Genomic DNA, 21,217 nt, shown 5'->3' with positions numbered 1-21,217 from the left:
TGCTTTTCATCAGCCTGTCTCAGTTACTTTACTGTGCAGTCCTTTCAGCAGAAAAGCTGTTGCTGCTACTCAGCAAGAACTCCACAAGCCTAAGCATCAGGAAAACTGTCCAAGTCAGTCTCAGGCTGTGGTGCAGTGCTGTCAGCGAGAATGGGGCAGAGAGGTGTCTGGAAAGCCTTTCATTAAGAACACACTGAGATTCTCCAGAAGACAGGGTCAGAGGAATAAGTGTATCTATCCAGCACTCACTGTACTTGCTGAGCTGTTAGTTTGGTTGTTTTGCATGGAAAAGTGAGGGAGGCAGGTTTTTGTTGTTGCCACTGCCTTCCGCCACCTTGCTGAAAAATATTACCTGCACAAATCTCCCAGAGATGGAAGTGGATTCTGAATGCAGTGCTGTTTTCCCACCTTGGCAATGACTCTTTCATCTGGGAGGGGATAGTCTGTGCAGGGTACAGCTGAGAAAGGACAGACGCTGGAGAACTAGTGATAAGTAGCACAGAGAAAGTATAAGTAAATTTTCAGATTCCAAGCAAGAAAGCAAAAAAGTTCAATTATCTCCATCATATAATATATAATTTATATAATCATATAAAGCACAAGAAGGTTGCAAGTTGCACTTCTGAGCCAGGGCTCAGAGACTGCTGCCCAGGCTTTGCGCTTTGCTCTTTACTCCTTGGAAACTGTATGCACTTCTGCTTCTGCCAGTCCCAGGAATGTTTCAGGCATCCACAGCCAAACCCTCTAGGTCTTGACTAACCTAAAAGAGGTGGATTTCCCTGCTTGGTCTCCAGGCAAAGCCAGTCATGCTGCTCTGTCATGCAGACAGCTGTAACCCACAGAGCACTATCTGTCCATTCAAGTGACTCACAGGGATCTGTAGACCCTTAAAATAGTTCTTGTGTAAGTGTGGGTCTCTGTGCCAGTAGGCTTGTATTATAGATCTTCTGTCTCTTTAGAGGTGGTACTCCACTGGCTCTGAGGTCTGTGGCTCACAGCCTCTCTAGTCTATAATTTTTTTCATCTAGTCAACACAAAAAAGTGGAGCCTTGAGTCAACCCTTTCTTATCTTGATCTGCAAATGAGTAGTGTAAATTCACAGCCAATTGGTCAGTGATCTCCTGTGCATGTTTTACACATTGAATGTTAATTGTTCTTCTAGCATTACAATACATATAAAAATGGATATGAAGGCACAGATTTGCCAACAGAGGCTCTGATACTGTGTCATTTTTCAATATATGCCCCAACATCTTTTGTGTTTCTTTCTAAAATCCAAACCAAAATACAGTGCTGAGCACTAGGCAGCCTCAGAGGCATTAAACTTTCTTGGATGTGGTTATTCCTAACAGATGTTCATTTCAGAGAGCATGCTGCCTTTTGCAGCCTGGGATGGTTTATCTCCCAGCCCTAGGCTTATTTCTTAATATGTGTGCAACAGTACACATATTAAGTGAAGCGAGTGTGAATTCAGGGGACAGTATGGATGCGTGTGCAAGCCCTGGAGGATGTTTTGGTACAACAAAATGCCATGGTGTGGTGGCAGGGATTTTGCTGAGGGTTGTTAACCTTTCACGGGGCTGTTTGGTTCACAGAGCTCAACCTTCTCAGAAATCCCTTAGATGCACTGTAACATCTCTTTTCTGGTTTTTGATCAGGTGCCCTGCCTTGCTAGTTGTTGGTGACAACTCACCTGCTGTGGAAGCAGTGGTATGTATACGTGAACTCTTTCCTCTCATGACATTAGCCCCACAAATCACTTAGCAAACCTGCCTCACCCCACAGTGCTTTCACCTTGCCCAGTCACAGAAAGTGGCTTTTTGTCACAAGCTCTTTTCCAGTCCCCCAGCTATTGAGACCTATCAGGCACTAGTGGGAGAGCCAAGGCTTGGGAGACTTAATGGCCCTGCAGGGCAGCTCTAAGATGAGGATGGCAGGATCTGAATAAGAGTTCTTGTGCCCAAGCACCTTGCTCAACAGTGATGCAGAGGACCCCTTTCAGGAACTTGCGTCTTTCCCCAAGCTGTGCCAAGCTGCTGCCTAGAGTTAGTTCAAGTCATGACTGACTGTTCTCTTGCTGTTGTACTGAGGCTACCTGGGGTTTAAAAAAAAAGCAGTGTGACTCCAGTTCCTGTGGTGGAGAGTCACACAGAGCCCTGCAAAAGCACTGCATCATAGGAAAGCAGTACTCAGAAGCATCTCCTTCCTGTTGTTCTCTGCAGACGCCTATAAACCACTTCCCTCCCAGCACAGTTATAAATGGGGCATGGCACAGTGCAGTGTGGTTGAGGTGGATGTTGCTTCTTCCCTTCAGCAAATGATTGTGGGGAGACCAGGGATTTGTCAACAAAAGCGGTTGTCTTAAGAAACCATGGAAGAGTGTAGGAGTCTTGTAAAGCAGTAGCTTGGGCCTAGGAGCTGCACATGGAGAACTGCTGCAGGGCTTTTTCTGGTCATGGCCTCATCCCTTTCCATCAGTCTATTTAGTCTGGAAGTCCGAGACATTCTGCAAGTTTTGACTTTGCTAGGATGCTATCCCTGAGGATTCTTACTGCTTCCCAGCCACAGTGGGGAACAGGGTAGGGTCTTCTGGATCTTGGCTTGCCTATCTGGCTGCACAGGTTCCCAGCTTGTGATAATCTCTCCTGCTGGGATTACATTTCCTGTAGGACCCCAACCTGTTTCCTTTTTGCAGCAGCCTTACAGAGAAGAGGTGGCCATGGCCTCCTCGGCTGGCCAGGGGACTGAGTGATCTCCCTCTGTGCTGCACTGCACAGAAGTCTCCTTCCCTCCCAGTCTTGCTGTTAGAGCCCAGAAGATGCTGCAAGGGGTTCATTGTGCATCCCCAAAACCAGGGGATGATTTCCCTTGAAGTTACAGCTGCATCTCAGAACAGTGACATTCTGTTCACCACAAGGTCCCTTTGGATAGGAACACCTGCCCTTCCTCCCTGCATCTTTTATTCATTGTTCTCTTCCTACATGCTTTCTGCTTTCTTGGTCAGTTCTTGGTCCCAGAGAAGCTCCCACTGCTGAAGACAGCCACTGCCTCTGGTGCAGCTGTTCTGCATTTCACATGTATCTCTTCAAGTTTTCTGTGTGATATCATGTCCCTCTTTCCTCCTTTTATTTTAGGTTGAATGCAATTCACGTCTTGACCCAACCAAAACTACCCTTCTGAAGGTGAGTGCTGCTCCAGGATCATTCCAGCCTGCACAGAGGCATGATTTTTGCTGAGGCTAGCTGCACTTAGGTTTTTACCTTCCATACATTTAGCTTTAAGAAGTTTGCGGGCATTCAGGGCTGTGTTCTCTCCTGTGTGGAGCCAGACTTGGAAGAGAAGAGTTTGTCAGGCGGTCCCTGAATCTCTGCTTTATGGCCACTTCTGTGTTACCTTCAACTGACAGGGAGGACCTGCTGTGAGTTAGCAGAGGTGCCTGGGCTCCACCCTGCTCTCTGCCAGCAACATTACCTTTTCTGGCTTTATACCAGTCCTTCCCATCCTCACCGATGGCTCCACCAGTGTACCAGACAGCTGCTGTATAGGAGTGCAAAGTGAGAGGTTTGGGATCAGTGGCAGGAGGAGCCGTGATAGTGGAGGGTTACTCCTGGGCTTCTAGAGTATGGCCTGAGATCAACTGGTAGTGTGGCCTTCAAGGTGCTGGGTTCCTTCAGCAACAGGTTCCCAGAAGACAGATTAACCAGGCCTTCCTTTGGCTTTAGAGACAAGATGATAGGAGTGTGCCTCATGTAGCGGTGCAGCCTGGTGCCATCAGCCGTGGTGGGGCTGGCAGTGCTGGCATGGTTCTGGGGTTGTCCTCCTGGGGTGGGAAGGACAGTTCAAGCTCCCTTTTTTTTCCTGTTGCAGATGGCTGACTGTGGAGGCCTGCCCCAGGTGGTTCAGGTGAGAAATGCCTCTTGGCTTTCCCATGGCATTTGGGTTGTACAGCTCTGCTCACACTAAAGGCACACTTTCTGTTTCCACAGCCTGGCAAGCTGACTGAAGCCTTCAAGTACTTTGTGCAGGGAATGGGCTACAGTAAGTGGCAAACAGAGTTTTCTGGTTTGGAGCAGGGTTGTTGTGAAGGGGACTCAGCTTTTCCGGTCCATCTGAGCCCATTGGCATCCGTGTCCCACCCATGAGTTAATGTGGTTGCCAAGATACCCATTGTGCTGGAAAATCTAGTGTGCTAACAAGCCTTAGCAAACCAGCGTTGTTCCATAACGTGTTTAATCTGCACTGCAGCTGGAGTGGTGACCCCTTTTGGTTGTTGGCGTTGGTCAAACCTTTTAAGTCTGTCTTTGTGCCAGTCCAGAAGAGTGTGTTCCCAAGAACAGTAAATGATCTGAAAGCTTCTGTGCATACCTTCTCTGGAGGGGAAGGAGTTAGCAGTACAAGCCTCCCAGGCTGTGATCGGTACATGAGAGTTCTTTCCTTTCCCCTCAGACAATACCTGTCTCTTTCACACTCTCGCAAGGGTTAAGCAATATCTCGGAATGAAACCCTCTAATGGCAGTACAGAGGTGGGTGTCTTCTGAGACACCTGGTACAACAGCTGGGTGACCTCTGAGACACCTGGGGAGCCCAGAGTGCATGCCTTGCCCTATGGCTTCCTCCTTGTGCTTGGAGGCAGAAGACATTGTCTCCTGAGTGTGTCAGACTGACAGCTGTTCAGCTCCCCTGCCCTCTGTACTCCAGAGACTGGGGGACTTCAGAAGGGCTTCTCAGTGCGCTAAACACCTCTGTATTGCAGGCACCTTGGCACAGTTCTGTCTTGCCTGCCAGGGCTAGGAGTTCCCTTCTGTGGATGATGAACCTTCAAAAGCTGGAATTATGGGAGGAGTTTGCTCATGTGGCTGGTTAACCACTAAGCATGGCCACCATGGCAGCTGTGACACTCCTAGTGGTCTCCACACAGCCAGAAGTTCTTTGCCACCTCATGGGTGTGAGGATTTTTCCTTAAAAAAGAAGCTTTTCCTTAGAGCTGTGTGTAGTTGACATGAATGTAGTAGGACAGTGGGGTTCTCCAAGGCTGGCCAGAAGGGCCTGGTCCTGCAGAGGAGGGTGAGAAGGTTCCCTCAGCCTCACAGCCTGAGAGCATTTAAACATTAACGTCTCTTACGTTCCCAGTGTTGGTTAAGTCAGCAAGTGCTGTCATCACAGCAAGGACTTCAGCAGCGCTTTGAGGGTCACATCTCTTGCAAGTAGGATGCACAGCACTGGGGAAGGACAGCGGGTAATTTTCTGCTTCCAGAATTAGTGGCTAATCCCAGAATGGGTTTCCCAACTGTGGTGAGCAAGACTGTGTTGGCCTTGCTGATCTTGGCCAGCAAGACCTGCTCTTTCAGGGAGAGCAAGAGAAGCAAATCAGCAGTTCGCCATTTCTAGAAATGCACAAGCCAGTTCCTCAACAGCTGTTCTTGTGCCATCTGCACGTTGGCTAAAACTGTTGGACGTGCCTGTACTGACACTGCAGGTGGAAGGTGATGTCTTGAAGAGGCTTGTAGCAGAAATCTGATGCTGTCAACTCAAGGAAAGACATGAATTTCTGTTGCATATCTGGAGTTACAGAGTATACCCCATTTTCCCTGCCATAGGAAAATGACATCTCTGTTCAGCAGTTGTGGTGTATACAGTGCAGGGGTAGGGTCACCAGGTTTCCAGCTAAAGGCGTTGAAGAGATCTGGCCCTGATAACGTTTTGAGTCACCCTGGTTTCCCCGAGATGCTCACTAGCAGCTTTTTTTCACAAATATTGGGAACTTTCAGCACCATGTGTAAGCTGGGAGTGGAAGGGAACGTAGCTGGGGATCCCAGGAGCAGTGCAGCTGCTAGTCACACACTGCAACTAATTGGCTCTTCCCTGTATTCATCCCTTTCCTTGTCTCATGTTGTTTCCAGTCCCTTATGTGCAACTCAGCCACCTAAGCACTGAGTCAGGTACCTTCAACTGTGCATCTGCCTTGGCTCATCTGTGTATTGAGTTGAATGATTCTTTGGGTGCATTGCTTTGTCTCAGCATGTCCTGCTGGCCTGCTGTGGGCTAGGCTGATCAATTGTACACTATGGTTTTTCACCTTTCATTTGTATTTTGTTGATTGTTGCATGACTTCAGCTCTGTGGTTTTCTAGAGTGACGAGACTGACTTCAAAAGGTCATCTGTACAACAGCTGCCTTGGTTTGCGCAGACACCTACTGTGACTGCACTTGCAAATGATCAGTTACCCTTCTGGAATTTGCTCACCTTGGACCTTTTGAAATTGGGCCTTAAACATGCTGCTTTAGATGTGCAAAGACTTGATTTTGGCAGTGAAGAGTCAGTTTTCTTCCTGAGGGTATAGCTCTTTTTTTGTGCTTACCCAGTGACACATACCCGAGTGACTGTGATACTTGCCCTAGGAACTTCCTCATTTTCTAAGTCCTGTGCCTGTTCTTTCTTGCAGTGCCAGCAGCTAGTATGACCAGGCTGATGCGCTCCCGTACTCACTCCTCCTCTAGTGTGGGCTCTGGTGAGAGTGTCCGCAGCCGGTCTCATACTAGCAACCATGGTGAAGGAAGTGCTGGAACCCCAGAAGGAATTGATCTCCAGGATGCACCTCAAACCATGGAAGTATCCTGTTAGGCCAGGAGCCCCTCTTCTGGATTCAGACAACTCCGCTCACCCCCACTGAACCCACTCAGAATCTAGCATTTCACCCAACATGGCATTAACTGTTCTAACTTGTGCATGCCCATCTGAGCTGCCACCTCCTTAGTAGTCTGTACTTGGCATTACTGTCCTTTCTGTATGTTCCTGGCATCAGAGCCTCTTTAAAACTCGTTAACATTCCGCAGTCTTAGTAAGTCACGTTACTGTACATGCTGATACCATCTCCTGTCTGTGCTGTATATCGATCCAGATGACAGCCATTGTCTCCCCTCTTCATTTAAATATAATTTCTGTGGCTTTGTGAGGTTTAGAATTGCTTTCTAGTTGTGCTTCTGCTAAAGGACCCTTGTGGTGCAGCTGGAATGGCATCTGTGGGACATGGGAAAGCAAGACCGTGATGATTTGAAACTCCAGGTGCTGGAGCAGGTGATGCTCTTTGACAGAGCTGTGCCTGGAGCGCAGAACTCATCAGAAGGTCTTTGTGCTCCCAGGACTCTTGGCATGCCAGGCAGCCATGGGGAAAACAAATGGTCAGAAATACTGTCTTGGCCTCATCTCTGTATGTATGTTAAGAAGGAGCAGAGTGATTTCTTACCTGAGCCTCCTGAAAGGGCAAAGCAATTAACAGGTAAACTTACTAAACTGAGATGCACTATTACCGAGTACAAGGCATTAAACTGCAGCAGCCCTGGCTTCCAAACCACCTCTGCTGACCTTTGGCCTCTCTTGCAGAAGGGCCAGCTGCAGTTAAAACCTAGTCACTCTTCTGCCGTGGCACAGGTGCATCTTTTAACCTCAAGTACGTTGTGAAACAGGCAGCAGTGCCTCTTACCAGGTGGATATCCAGAAATCTGCACTGCCAGCTTTGCTTCCCACTGCTGCCAGCCCCAGGCAGGGTATCTGCAGAGGGTATTAACTGAGGCTCAGGAAATACTGGTAAATGTTAATGACAGCCAGCAGGCACATGTTTGTCCATGCAAGTCAGGTCAGAAGTGTGAGCAGCGAATGAGTCTGCGCAGGTAATATTTACTGTCTTCGTGGAATTCACAGTTCTGCTGCCTTTTTACATCTGGCCAGATCATAAAGGGCAGGAGGCAAATGCCTGCTGCGTGCCAGGGTCTAGCTGTTAATGCGAGAAAAGGGAAGAGTGGTCAGGCTACTACAGGCCTCAATAGATGAGCAAAACATCCTTTTGTAACTGTTGAGCAGTCCTGACTCACTGGGAGCCAGCTCCTCTGAGGATCACACTCATGTTCTGCTCCATTTCAGGTAGGGAATGGGACTGGGAGGCTCTACCTGAGGGGGACTTTGTACCAGTTATTAAATAAAGCTATAACTGAGTTTCATTGTTACCCTGCGTACTCATGTTGTTTCTTTTGGCACAACCAGATGCCCCTACTGGTTTTGTCAGTTCTGGTGTCTCGTAGTGTTGGAGGCAAACTCTTTCCTGGGGAAGGGGTAGCACTGGCCACCTCTTGTAAGAGACAGCCCTGTGGGAGCAGTGTGGTCAGGCATCCACTGGAAGAGGCTGTCTAAAGCTGCTGGAGAGCTGCAATGCAAAAAAACCTTCAGCTTTGACAGGGTGGAGACTTGGGAGGGGGGCACATCGCCACTTGCCTCCAAAGAAAGGAGAGCACTGGGAGCTGCCTTCCCTGGCAGATGGTGCTCTGCACTGGCATGTTTCGTGGGTATAACACAAAATTAACCTGGAAAGTCTGTGACAAGGCAGTTGTGACGAAAAGGCAGGGGGCAGGTTGGCACATCTGCTCCCTGCACCACATGCTGGTGGAACGATGTGCAGCAGCTGGTCATTTAACACAACTGTTTCTTAATCTTCTGCTCCTCAGATCCAGCTTTTGCTCTCAAGTTTCAGATGTCCGTCATCGTCACTTTCACAGAAAGCTAGCTGGGGCTGGAGAGGGGTTAAACTCATGGTCACAGATAGTCCTGGTCAGCCTCATGCTTCAACTTTCTGAAGACCTTTGGGGAGGTCATTGGCAGGAAGCAAGACAAAATGTTTTCACAAATCACAAACTGTGTGTAAGGTGAGAAATGGGAAAAATTGTCAAGTTGTATTAATGAGCAAGTGATGAAGCAACAAAATGATTAAGTGAACAAAAATGTACATTTCAGTCTAAGGAAGACAGGATGCTATCAAGGACACTTGGCTGCCAAGTGCTACATGAAGTTCATTGCTGTTAAAAACAAGTGCTGGATGCAACATACGCTAGAGAAGAGCTGATGTACATGCAGCACTGTGCTCTAATGGCAGTTAACTACTCATGAGAAACAAGTCTTCCCTGAGTTCCCTTATGAAAATACAGCAACAGACCAAAAGGCAGGCAAACAATATTAAAATGACAATGAAATGAGTTAAGAGAAAATAATACCACAGCAGGGGTTGCTGCAAGCTTACCGAGTTCTGTTCATGATGGTGTGAAGCAGGAGAGCTCAGAGCTACAGGCTGCCTGTGGACAAGGAGCGAAATAGATAAGATTTTAGCAGTTTGGAAGGGAGGCAATGAAGAAGAGAGTTTTGTTGCCATGGTGGTTCACAGAGATAAGCCAGACAAGATTTATAGAGAGGTCTGTCATATATTTTATTACCCCAAGGATAACTGGGAAAAGTAAACTTGTTTTCACATAAGCAAGTGCTTTTCCTAGTAAAAACACAAAACCCCAAAGGTAAGTATAAGTTGAGATACGAGTTTAATAAAGAACAAAACATTTCTTTGGGTGGCATGAGCATTCCTCAAGAGGCAGCACTGAGGTTAGGGTTGGGCCCTGTAAAATAACAGTGTTTTCTAGACCTCTTTCTTCCAGCTGGAGTTGGGATGCCCAGGGAGGGGGCTTAGCCAAGGGATGGGCAGGTGGATGGGGCTGGTGCTGCTTTCCAGCTTTCCCACACCCTTGGGACCAAATTCCCAGTTAGGCAAAACCTTGGGACAAGCTCATTCAATTGCATGCCCAGCCCAAGAGCTCAAATCTTCGGGCTGTAAAAGCGTGCATCCTTTTCTTTGGCCGAACCGGCCAAGTCCCCCTGAGCTCAGCTGCTGAAGGTTTCTCTGGGGTCACTGGCAGGAAAGCACTTCTCACAGCCATGAGCTGAGGTTTCTGCCAGGCGGCTGCTGGGCTGCAGTGCCTCCTGTGCTGGCAGGTGCTGTACATTATGCAGAAAACCATGGTCCTTGCACAAAGACAGCTTCGCTGTGCAGGCCCCGACCCCTTGGCCCCACGCAGCCCCTCCCTGCGCAGGCTGGAGCAGGCTGCACACGCAACAACTGGATACGCTCCTTGGCAAGAGGTGGTGGAGTCAAACTCTCTTGGTGGTGCCAGATGCTGCTGTGAGGAGTAACAGCCAAAAATTTTGGTCTGGGAGGCTCAGAACCAAGGGTGGGGTTTTTCCCTGGTTTTAATCTAGGAGGGTGGTGCAGCTCAGCTGTGGGATGAGTTTTGGAGCCGGCTCTGTGTCCTTGGAGGTTTTCAAGCTGGAGCCCCAGCCAAGCTGGCACAGCTGGTGGCAGACATGAACTGAGGAAGAAGCAGGCCTGAGGACCTCGGGGGCTCCTTCCCCTGCCCCCCTGCAGCCAAATGTCTATTATTTGATCTTGACTCCTGAAACAATCTGCAGGGCTGGCTGCTGCTCCTCGGTGCATCCCATGGCCAGAGAAGCCCATGGTTAACGCTCCTGCCAGCCCTGCATGCTCCATCCCCACCCATGTGTTCAGATAATGGCCCTTTGCCCAGTCCCACTGCTCAAGCTGGGGAGGGGGTGACAGGGGGGCCCATTTTATTCACCAGCACTAACTGGAGAAGGTGCTGGGCAGCACAGAGCTGGGCTGGGGTGCTGAGCCACATTTGGCACAGGTCACGGCCCACCAAGGGTCGTCCCCACCTCCATCCTCGGGGACCCCAGTGGGTCTTCACCACCAGTTCCAGCAGCAAGCGGATCTTCTCCCAGACGCAAGCAACCCCTTGCAAGCCAGCCACGTCTGAGCTCGGATGGGGCTTAGGGCGGGCAGCCCCCAACCGAACAGCCACACAAGGCCCCAGCGGGCAGCGCTTTTCGCCTGCATTTCACACCGTCACAGTGGTTTACAGTTGACCACAAACTTTCAGGGGCACAGCAATAAATAGCAGCAGGATGTTGAGCTGTGGTGGTGTGGCAGCGACAGGAGGCTGCTGAGCAGCCAGCCCCACAGCAGGGGCACCACAGGAGGCACAGGGGGACAGTGCTACGCAGCCGGACCATGAAAGCCAGCACAGCATGGCCAGTCCCACCCTGCCGGGCAGCACAGACACTGCCCAGAGCAAATCCCAAGGACTGTCCTGGCCATGGAGGCGGGCAGGGGCCCTGCATCAGAAGGTCCTGGCCTTGGTAGCAGCTGGTGGCAGGGGTGTGCTGGCTCAGCCATACCCCATTTGCTTTGAAAAATGACCTGTCACCCACAGGCACTTGGGAAATTGTTCCAACATGGAGGCGGCAGCTGCTGGTATGTGAGTGGGTGGGAGCTGGGACCAAGGATGGGACAGGGGTGAAGCTGGGGCTGCTCCCACAGAACCCAGCCAGAGGCTAGCAGTGCTGGGAGCTGAGCAGCACTGAGCTGGGGGGGGGCACAGACACAGAGCTGCACAGCACCCCACCCTCCAAGCGACACCCAGTACCTCACAGAATCCCCAGGGCACCACGTGGCCCTGGTGCTGCAGCAAGCAGCCCAGGGGAGGAGGCTCCCTGGGAGCCCCAGTGGTTCGTCCTGGCCAAGGACAGCACTTGTCCAGCCTCAGCCTTCCTGTCCCGAGGCTGCCTTGGCTCACACTCCCATGTGCCACCCACTCCCAGATCCCATGTGACAACCACAGTGCCTTGAGCACCCTCAGCGATGTTCTTAGGCCAGTTCTTGCGCCCAGTACCGAGGGCCCACGAGGGGCACAGCTGAGCAACCTGTTGGCTGAATGAAAAAAGGAAAACGCTGCACACGGTGCATGCGCAAGGCGCAGGAAACAGCAGCAGCCCCAGTCCGGCACCTCACACCCCTCGCCAGCAGCGCGGCCCGGAGCAGCCCTGGCTCCAGTACCTGAAAGCACCCAGCCCTAGAGCAGAGGGACAAGGGTGAGCCAAGCAGAGCTTGCAAGGGTGAGGGTTGCCCTGCAGAAGAGAGACCCACTGTGCTGGCAGGACCCCCTGCACCCTGGGTGCCCTGAAGACCCACTGCACTGGACAAGCAGAGCCCAGCCCTGATGGCTCCAGCACAATGGTGACAGCAGCCAGAGGCAGGTAAGCAGGGTTTGCCCCCCAGCCCCACTGAGGACAGGAGTGCGTCTGGGGCAGGCGGGCTCAGCTCAGGGCAGGTCTGGGTCACACACAGCTTCGGCTGCACCTCTCTGTGGCTGAGGAACTGAAACGGGCAGAGGGGTGTCCCTACAGCTGCTGAGCTCCCCACGGGGACTGAGAGCTTGGGGCATTGGGACAGGGCACCCCACATACCTGGGGATGCTGGGCTTGTGTAGGACAGCAGCACTAAGAGGGTGAGCATGGCCAGGTGCTGCCCACCGTGGGGATGTGATGCCCTGTCCCGTGGAGGGCTCCCAGCTTGTCCACTCCTCTGCCCAGTACCCATGGTGTTGCTGGTGCCAGGCTTAAACCTCTCCTCTCCCAGCCAACAGTAGCTAAGGCCAGGGGCTATGGGCATGTGCTGAAGCCAGGGGATGGGGAGCCTGGCCAGCCGGGAGAGGCCACTCAGCATCCCACCAGCAGCTGCTGACACTACGCAGCCCCCACTGCCCACACAGGCAGGTAAGCACATGGCAGATGGCAGCTGGGCCAGCAACCCCCAGTGTGCTCAGTCCTCCTTGTCCAAGCTGGGGCTGGGGGAGCTCTGAGTCCCCTCACCTTTCCAGCAGCCTCCAGCAGCTTCCTGGCCTTGGCCCTCTGTGACTTCCCCTCCGGCGCAGGGGTGGCCACCGTCCTGCGGATGGGGGAGTTGCTCCGCATCCTCTCTGAGTAAGTCCCCACATTGAGTGGGTGCTCCCAGCCAGGGCACAGTTCACAATGCCATGATGGCAGCACCCATCCTAGGGATCCCCTCCCTGTGCCCGACAGCCTCAGCCCTTCAGAATGGCTCATCCCCCTTACCTGCAGGGATGGGGAGTGGTGGCTGGTGGTGTCCGAGGTGTCTGGCAAGGAGTGCCACATCCCCAGCAGCTGCGTGGCCAAGATCAGGTACAGGTAAGTGATGGGAAGGGTCTGTCCCAGGATCGGCCCCAGAGGACACGGCCCTACCACAGAGAGCCTGGCCAACTCCAAGGACAAACCCTGGCCCCTGTGCCAGCACAGCGTGCCCCGTTTCTCTCCCTGGGCTGTGGAGCAGTGCTGGGGCTTGGGGAGGCAGCACAGCAACTGTGCACTGCCACACCGCAAGCTGCACTCTCTGCCCCAGGTGGGGCAGGACAGGCCCTGGGGCACTGCTGGGTGTCTCTGCACAGCCAGGCGAGGCTATGCCAGTGCCTGCTGTCTGCGCAGGTGGCTGTACGAGGGCATCAGCCGGCAGAAGGCAGAGGAGCTGCTGCTCCAGCCGGGCAACCGCAGCGGGTCCTTCCTGATACGAGAGAGCCAGACCAGGCAAGGTGAGAGCCCTCAGGTCCTGCCCCACCTCCTATACCCCCTCCCAGCCATCCCCACTGGCATGCTGAGGGCCCCAGTGGGGCTGATGCTCCATTGCTCACACCTGGTGGCAATGGCTTACCCCACACAGAGGTTTCTTGGTACCTCTGCTCCACACACTTCGTGCTGAGTCTCTGCCACGGGGGCCTCAGAAGAGAAAACCACCAGCAGGCTTCCTGCAGCTTTTGGTTAAACAGAGAAGTGAAAAGGCTCAGCCTCTGAAGTGAAATGGGGCCCCAGCACAAGAAGATGCTGAGGGAACTCCATGGGGAGATCCCACCGGGTGCCCCAGTGCATGTGGCTGATGCACTGGCATGGCGCTGCATGGCCCTGCAGCTGCCTGGGCAATGAGGGGGCCACAGGGCTAGGCCACCCCTGCACGACACCAAGAAGTGGAGGCTTGGGCACAGAGCCACAGTACCCCAATGTGAGGGTGCCTGGGACATGGCAGCAGCTACCCAGGTCACCCCATGTCCCAGCACACCCACATCCTGGAGGTGCTCATGGTGTGGGGCTGGCACAGGGATGGTCACAGCTGCACAGCCCCATGAGGAGAAGGATGTTGCCAGTCACCCCAGTGGGGCGATAAGACCCCCATGGTGGGAGAGTGCAGGCAGTGGGGCCAAGCAGGGTGGGTATCCACTGCAGCCCAGCTATGTGCCTCTTGCCCCGTGCCCTGGCAGGCTGCTACTCACTGTCCGTGCGCCGCAGTGAGCGCGCCTCCTGGGACTCAGTGACACACTACCGCATCCACTGCCTGGAGAATGGCTGGGTCTACATCTCACCTGGACTCACCTTCCCCAGCCTGCACGACCTGGTGGACCACTACTCTGGTAACACCTTACCGCTCCCCAGCACCCTCAGCTGGGGTGGGGCAGTGGGGGGGAATACACTGCGCCTTACAGGGAGGGAGGGGGGAAAGGTGGCAGCCACTCCCCATCTGCCCAGGTGCCCCCAGGGCTGGGGCACAGGGCAGGGGGGAACCCTGCTGACACTGCCACCTCCCTGCCCAGAGTTTGGAGAGGGGCTGTGCTGTGCCCTCAGGGAGCCCTGCTCTATGGAAGGGGCAAGGGCAGCCCCGGTCCCTGCCATGCCTGCTGTCGTGAAGAAGCCGTCACTCAACTGGGACAAGATTGACAGGTAGAGACAGTCAGGGAAGGGGCTGGGCTCTATCCACGACCCCTGCCAGCCACTGGGTCTGGGGGCTGCCTGCTGACCACTTTGTCCACCCTCACACAGCTCCCTCCTGTTCTCAGAGGCCACAGCCCCACTGGAGGAGGACTCTCCCATCAGCCTGGGCCTGAGGGAAGCCATCAGCTCTTACCTCCTGGTGACAGAGACAGGGCCTTGCAGGGAAAGGAAAGAATAGCTAAGGGCAGGGCCCTGCTCAGCCACAGCCCCTCGGCAGACACCTGCCCTCGTTACAGCCACAAACACTTGTGGATGCTGTGGGAGCCAGGCACCCAGGGGCCAGTGACCAGGACACAGGACAGCTGAGATCAAGGTGCAGAGGAGCAACTGCTGATGCTGGAAGAAGGGGCTGCCCAAGGGCTTGTCCTCTCCAGAGCCAGACTTTCTGGGAAGCAATCTTTGAGCACCCTGAGCATCACCCCACACCCACGGGAGAAGATGGCAGAGGCTGCGCATAGGAGCACTGCCTGCCCCATGGGCTGCAATGGAGCCCTGCTGCGTCTGCGTTCCCACAGCAGCGGGGAAATAGGATGCAAATGCCCAACAAGCCAAAGCCTGGCCCAGGTGAGAAGACAGCCTGACCCTGTCACACACCTTAAGTCCATGCACAAACTTTCTTGGAGCAGTGTGTCTGTGCAGGACAAGGGCCTGTGAGTAGCAGTCACAGACCCTCCTGCTCTCACGCACCCATAACTCACCCCTCTGCAGCAGCCAGGAGGAAACCACCCTCTTACTGCACCCGAAGTAGCTGATTTTTAGATCTTCAAGCACATGTATTTTATAGGATTTGAGGTCAATAAAACAGGATCCTGCTGGACATGCAGCAGTAACCATTTGTAATATCTTAATTAAAGAGCACGTCATTCACAGTTGAGGGTTTGTGAGTAAATCATGAACTGCAAGCTGCAACTGCCAGGCAGGTTTCCACTCACCGAAGCCTCATGCCTGGGGGTTTTTTCTCCTGCTGCCAGCTTTCCCAGCCTGGGGTGAGCTGATGGCTGTGGGTCAGGCCTGGTCCTCAGTCAGTGAGCTTAGGGCAAATAAATGAGCCACAGAGGGTTAAAAGTCTTTAAGATCACAACTGCTGTTCTAACTGAAGCGGGGAAAGAAATGGGTCCATGCCACGACTAGGTGATCCGAAAAGGCAGAATGCAAATACTCATGCCCAATCCCAATCTAAGATACACCTCTCAGCCAGAGGGGGCCCTAAAATCAGCAGAAATGCCTCAGAACAGCAACGTGCCCGAGCCACTGCTTTCAATAGCCCCTTATCAGCCAGCACACAATGCTTCCCTCTGCAGTGAGAACCAGTGCAGAAGCAATTTCGCTGCTTGGCAACATCCCTTCCTTCCTTTGCGTGCACCCAGAGGCTGGTGTAGCAGGACCCCCCCCTAATCTGCAGGTTTCCTGCCTCTGACATGCTCAAATTTTCTCTTCATTTTCACCTCTGACACACTTGCTCTTGCAAACCCACCGTCACTTCCTCACTTCCCTCCACACAGCAGCCCAGAGCTTCACACACCTGCTCAGCCATCAGCCCTGAGCCTAGACATCTTTTCAGCACAGGACACAGGTCAGGATTTATCCTTCATCCTTGACCTTGCTCTAGAGCCAGCCGAGCCCACTGCTGTCACTCCTGAGGCAGCTCAGAGGGTTTTGCTTCCTTTATTTTTCCCATTAATCTATGTTGTGTGAATGAAAGCCAACTCTTGGGCCTCCTTCTACCTCCACCCCAGATGTGTTGCCTGGTTTTATATCCCAGTGATGGTTGTACCTCAGACTGGAGGCAGCTGCAGTCAAGAAACCACTGCTCTGATACTTGTATCCTGGTGACTGGCAAGACAGGAAATAGCTAGATGGAAATTCTTCCCCAGTGCCACCCACCGCCAAGCCCTCCTCCTTCCCAGCCCCAATAGCTCCTTTTTCTGGGCACACTTCACTCATCCTGGAAAACATCTTTGCACGTCCCTGGAACAGCAGGGTGCTGGCACCCCAGGCAGCAGAGGCTGCTGCTGGGGGGAATTGCAGGGCGCCTAGCTCCGAGTGCTGCCAACCCCACTCCCTGCTTCCCACTGTTAAAAACACTGTGGCCCCAGTTAACATCACAGGCACAAAGTCAGATGCCAAACAAGGTCTTTAATGGCCAAAAGAGGCAGAGAGCAGGTCTTGCCATGCCCTCCCTGCAGCAGCTCTCATACCAGACAGGGGAGGGCAGAGAGGCAGGGGCTGCAGGGCTGCTCCCCCGCCAGCACAGGACTGGGACACTTAAGGCTGTGAAGGGACAGAACAAACCCTGATGAGATCTAGCAGTGCCAGTACAGCAGAGGACCTGCCAGCTGCCACAGCCACCCAAGGGTGGGTGGCCATGGAGACCCAGTAGGACGAGGGCTGATGCCTGCGCTCACCAGAGGTGTTCTGAGTGCCCAGGATACCTGTGGGAAGAGGAGCTCCTCAGGCGCTCTCTGCTGTGTGTTGACAGCACACTCAGCTTGTCAAGAGCTGCGGCCACTTGGGCCAGATCAGCCATACTGTGGACAGCACTGACTTCCTCCAAGAGCTTTGTCGCTTCAGAGGAAGCTGGTGACAAGTACTTAGTGACATCCAGATATGCAACCTTGCCACATAAGCCTATGCTCTGCCCTTTCACACACCTGAAACCAAACTGCCCAAGCATCTCTTGCACAAGAGCAGCCACCAAGCATTTGCTGGGATCAAAGGGACTTCTGAAGGTATTTGGAGAAGCTGCAAAATAGCCAGAGTATCTGCAATAGCTTTGGATGTGTATTCAGAGGACACAGCTATTTCCAGAGCCCAGATTCAGTACGGCTTTCAGCAAACCTTTACTCCGACTGACACACGAGGGTATGGAAGCCCACCACTTCATGAGCAGGTTCTTCCCTTGGTGTCCCCTTGCAACAGCGTATGTACTCAATCTGCGTAACTCAAAACCATCAGTCTGAAAGCTCAAGGAGGTGCACACAACTCCCCCTCTCCTCCTCCCGAGCCCAATGCACCCAACATTCCTAAAAGTCCTTAATAACTTTGTGTAGAGTGTTAACCAACAAGACTTTTTGGCCTCATTCAGCTTTTACTGACCAAACACCTTAATGGCACACAAGCACCACCAGCAGAAACACCCTGCAGGCAGAACATTATGAATTCCAGCTTTTTTTTGTTGTTGTTCTCAGTTTTACTGTCTGAATATATATTCTAATAGGAAAAAAACATGGCATTTTCTATTTTTAATTATTTGCCTATTTTAACATGGACTTTTTTTGGATTAGCTGTGGCAGGTATTAACCTGACAAGAGCACTATGTAGTTTTTTTCCTTCACAAGAGAGTTGCTATGCAAACACTGAAGGATTAGTAGGAAGATGTAAAATACCCTTCTAAATAAACTGTAATAGCTTAAGGTGCTCAACAACACCACTGGAAAAAACAGATCAGTATCAGTCACAAACTCTTTTGCAATCTGATGAAATGCCAGTGCTGCAGCAGGAAGCTGCTACTCTAGCATCAAAAGTGAGTATGACCAAGACCCACAGCCTGGAATGTTATCAACAGTAGATTATGTAATTAGAAGAGACAAAATATAGTCAAATAACAGCAAGAATATTAAAATGGTTTTGTCAGATTTCTTAGGCTGAGGAACTTCAAGGTGAATCTACCACATGAAGGTTGCCAGATGACTTGGCAACTGCCTCCTGATGAGAGTCTGCCCTTACAACAACCTTAATATAAAGTAAAAAGAAAAACAAAACAAAAACCCCCAAAACTCAGAGGGACACAATCCCAGAAACATGGCTAGCCACAGCACGCATTTCATTGAATTATTTCAAATTCAGGTGACACTTTCAAAACTGATTTTGATGTGTAAGTAAAGTGATCAGCAAAGACCTACACAATTTGATCGAACCATGAAATGCATGCCTGGATCTGCTGTCAGTGGCAAAAGTTTCTCCAGGCTTCACAAGCCAGGCTCTAGCAGTGATGAGCACTCTAGCCTTAAAAATCCAGGAGTTTTACAGGAATCTTGTTTTAGAAACAAAATTAGGAAGGGCCAGTTTGCTACGACAAGGGAACACACTTCTTTTCCTCCTACTGGGGAAACAGAGGGGAAGAGATGGAACCTGAAGTGCCTCTGAAGGCACACAATACCTGCCCTTGCCTTCATGCACACCCTGTGCCAGGTACACCTCCCTCTCCAGCACCTACTAGCTCCTCCCCTTCTCGTGCCTATGCATTCTCTCTGTATAGATTGTTCAAGGACGTGAAAAGCACATTCCTTCGCACTAATGCTAAAGCAGCACCTCCTCATGCAGCAAGCATGCAGCTTCTACACCGAGCTTGCTGCTGATGCCCAGAAGCACACTGGCAGCTTTCAGAACAGCACAGGCACAGCATCCATTGTTGCTCCCTTCCAGTTCCACCCTCGCTACCTAACCTACCTGAAATTCAACTGCTAGCCCCCTGCAAGGGCATATGGGCAAAACACATTTCCACCTGAAAACTGTATAGAAATTATGTATTTTTTCTCTATGACATTTGCACTGTACAGCTGACAGCACCTGTCCTAATTCACCTGGTCTCAGGAATCGTTCTGGGGTGCTGTGCCTTCAGATCTGTGTACTCTTGGAATGAGCATCCTGGCTTCACACCTGTCTCCCCAGCACAAGTCTCATACACACACTTCCAGATGCTACAGTGCTATGCTGTTCTGGTTAGAGCAGCTGCATACCCACAGCACTCATCCTTTGTGAAATGAATCAGAGGGATAAGACAGCTGCCCCTCTCTCACCAATGCTGCCAAGCACTCAACAGCAGCCCTGGTAGGCTAGCTGCCGAAATAGGAACAAAAATTAGAGTCACATTACTTATATTACATCTTAATATATTACATATATTAGGATTTGGGAATAAAACATAGAAGCTCCTCACAAACACCCAACATAAACCAATAGTAACAGTTTACCTATTAAGAATATTTATGTCAGACAGATCTGGAAAACAATCATTTCCATACTTTATGAACAGTTAAGATCTATACTCCTGTCAAATACAGTACCCGCATTTCAATGGTATGTGAAGAAAAATGCCCAAAATTATTTTATTTAATAATCATGGATTGAAACAAAGACTTTACTAAGACTTAACCAACAAAAACCTATTTATTTATTCCAAACACCAAGATACAGAAGTTTTCAAGTTTTGCAAATATTGCTCCAAAGCAAAAAAAAAAAAAAAAAATCTATATACAGCGCCCTCAGATCTAATAGTGCATAAACAAGGACAAATATATTTAAGTATTTGCAGTGCAACGTTTGTTCATTTCATCAAGGCTCCACTTTGCATTCACTTACCAGTGATTTAAAGAAATAAAAAAAAGTGACCTGCCAGACCAAACAGTTGGTCCAGACTAAGAAATAACTATGTGGAAACTTGCAAAACTGGGGGGGAAAAAAATGAATCCAGACAGAGCACAACAAAGAATATTTCCTGAACATGAGAAATGGTACTCTATTTTTAATAAATATTTTCAGTCTTTTACTGCAAGGGCTTCCCTAGCTCTACTAAAGGAAAACAAATTTCCAGTATTTGCCATTTGATTCACCCACCAGAACCAAGCTTTCTTCCAAATCTTAAGTACCACCCTGAGCAAAAATAAACTGGCAAAGTAAAAACATAAAACCAACACACAAAAAGCAACTGCTTGAGAAGGAGAAGTTCTATTCTGGAGTGAAAAGTACTCAGGAATTTAACTGCTTTCACCCCCTCGAACTGTAAGCACAGCTGACTTGTTAGCAACATAGCTATGTTCTTTGAGAGATACCTGGTCAGAGTGCTAACTTTACAGATTTCAAGCATGGAACATGTTTCTGGTTGATCAACTAACAAACCCCAAAACCTTCAGTTGTCTGGGGCATACATGAATTCAGCTGTCATTATTAACAGGTATGAGACAAGGTATCAGCACTGGTCTCACCTTCAGAGAGCAAAGTGATTCTTAAATATCATGTAAGCTTTATTCCAATTGTGTTACAGAAAAATAAGTTTATTTTTCTGCTGTACATATGCTGTATTCACTATATAGCAACTAGTACTATAAAACAGAGACAAATTATTCCCTGAAATGAGTCTTAGCACAAAAGCCTTAGCTACTACCTAGAACAGCCTGGTTATTTTGTTTTCTGAGGGAAATAAAATACTCACTGTGTAGATACTGTTAACTCCTACAATAATTTTGGATATTTCAAGTTTACAATTATTCTTTGTTGTATACAAACATTCATATTCAAAATTAGTGATTTGTACAGTTATGGGCCTGTGCTTAAATTTTACCCTTTGGTGGTACCAACACACAAAATAAAACCAAGGTAACAAATCCAGCTTTTTAAGGACACCCTCTCACTGCAAAAACAGCTTGCCATTTTCCCCAGTGAACTTTTAATTCAGCAACATTTGGGAAGGAAAACTAAAGTCACAGCCATTATTTATAGAGCTATGATCTGCAGCTGAAAGACTTAGAACGTCTCAAACACAATACACCACCGTTTCAAAAAAGGTACTGTATAATGTGACTTGAACATAAGCAGCATAATCACCTCGCTCTCACAAAGTAATACAAACCAGAAAATTGAAACTTGGGTATAAAAGGGGACTTTGTGAACATACACTATTTAAGATAATAACCCACTCACTGTCTGGGAGGACAGTACC

The 21,217-nt window shown here is 50.5% G+C and overlaps 2 protein-coding genes and 1 long non-coding RNA gene across 18 annotated transcripts in view; 2 read left to right on the top strand and 1 right to left on the bottom strand.

The window, feature by feature from the left end:
* The window catches only part of NDRG3 (NDRG family member 3), a 60,812-nt gene extending 52,812 nt beyond the window's left edge, over nucleotides 1-8,000 (top strand). For 4 of the 6 annotated variants that reach the window (XM_056354259.1, XM_056354258.1, XM_056354261.1 and 1 more), the window contains 6 exons: nucleotides 1,659-1,710; nucleotides 3,135-3,182; nucleotides 3,868-3,903; nucleotides 3,987-4,038; nucleotides 5,901-5,939; nucleotides 6,443-8,000. In XM_056354259.1, the coding sequence (XP_056210234.1) occupies nucleotides 1,659-1,710; nucleotides 3,135-3,182; nucleotides 3,868-3,903; nucleotides 3,987-4,038; nucleotides 5,901-5,939; nucleotides 6,443-6,621 (406 nt within the window). In that variant the 3' untranslated portion in view covers nucleotides 6,622-8,000. The remainder of the gene's footprint in view (nucleotides 1-1,658; nucleotides 1,711-3,134; nucleotides 3,183-3,867; nucleotides 3,904-3,986; nucleotides 4,039-5,900; nucleotides 5,940-6,442) is intronic. The other 2 variants (XM_056354262.1, XM_056354260.1) reach the window with 1 other exon arrangement.
* LOC130156088 (uncharacterized) lies at nucleotides 1-9,724 on the bottom strand. Of its 2 annotated transcripts, none has more exons than XR_008824315.1 (3): nucleotides 9,587-9,724; nucleotides 9,065-9,556; nucleotides 1-483 (listed from the first exon to the last, which is right to left on the bottom strand). It is a non-coding gene; the product is annotated as an uncharacterized LOC130156088 (long non-coding RNA). The 2 variants fall into 2 exon arrangements; XR_008824314.1 differs by lacking the exon at nucleotides 1-483 and adding an exon at nucleotides 8,103-8,682.
* Nucleotides 9,725-11,636: 1,912 nt separating this feature from the next.
* Nucleotides 11,637-15,316, top strand: SLA2 (Src like adaptor 2). Of its 10 annotated transcripts, none has more exons than XM_056354265.1 (8): nucleotides 11,637-11,922; nucleotides 12,283-12,441; nucleotides 12,546-12,648; nucleotides 12,748-12,873; nucleotides 13,168-13,271; nucleotides 13,992-14,141; nucleotides 14,322-14,448; nucleotides 14,565-15,316. In XM_056354265.1, exons 2-8 carry the CDS (start codon nucleotides 12,354-12,356, stop codon nucleotides 14,803-14,805), a joined length of 939 nt encoding a protein of 312 aa, XP_056210240.1. In that variant the 5' UTR covers nucleotides 11,637-11,922; nucleotides 12,283-12,353; the 3' UTR covers nucleotides 14,806-15,316. The 10 variants fall into 10 exon arrangements, with proteins under 10 accessions (XP_056210240.1, XP_056210242.1, XP_056210239.1 ...); XM_056354267.1 differs by having other exon boundaries at nucleotides 11,640-11,922; nucleotides 12,305-12,441; nucleotides 12,549-12,648; XM_056354264.1 differs by having other exon boundaries at nucleotides 11,640-11,922; nucleotides 12,305-12,441.
* The last annotated feature ends 5,901 nt before the right edge of the window (nucleotides 15,317-21,217 follow it).

Source organism: Falco biarmicus, chromosome 10, assembly GCF_023638135.1.
Source record: "Falco biarmicus isolate bFalBia1 chromosome 10, bFalBia1.pri, whole genome shotgun sequence".
NCBI classification, from domain to species: Eukaryota; Metazoa; Chordata; class Aves; order Falconiformes; family Falconidae; genus Falco; species Falco biarmicus.
This window is presented reverse-complemented; position numbering and strand designations above follow the sequence as displayed.

Bases quoted from the DNA above. Each gene is read 5' to 3' on its own strand.
- SLA2 (XM_056354265.1), top strand. From the start codon at position 12,354: ATGGGGAGCCTGGCCAGCCGGGAGAGGCCACTCAGCATCCCACCAGCA. The intron at 12,874-13,167 runs GTAAGTGATGGG...CTGTCTGCGCAG, and splicing joins GTGGCCAAGATCAGGTACAG to GTGGCTGTACGAGGGCATCA. The intron at 14,449-14,564 runs GTAGAGACAGTC...TCCTGTTCTCAG, and splicing joins AACTGGGACAAGATTGACAG to AGGCCACAGCCCCACTGGAG.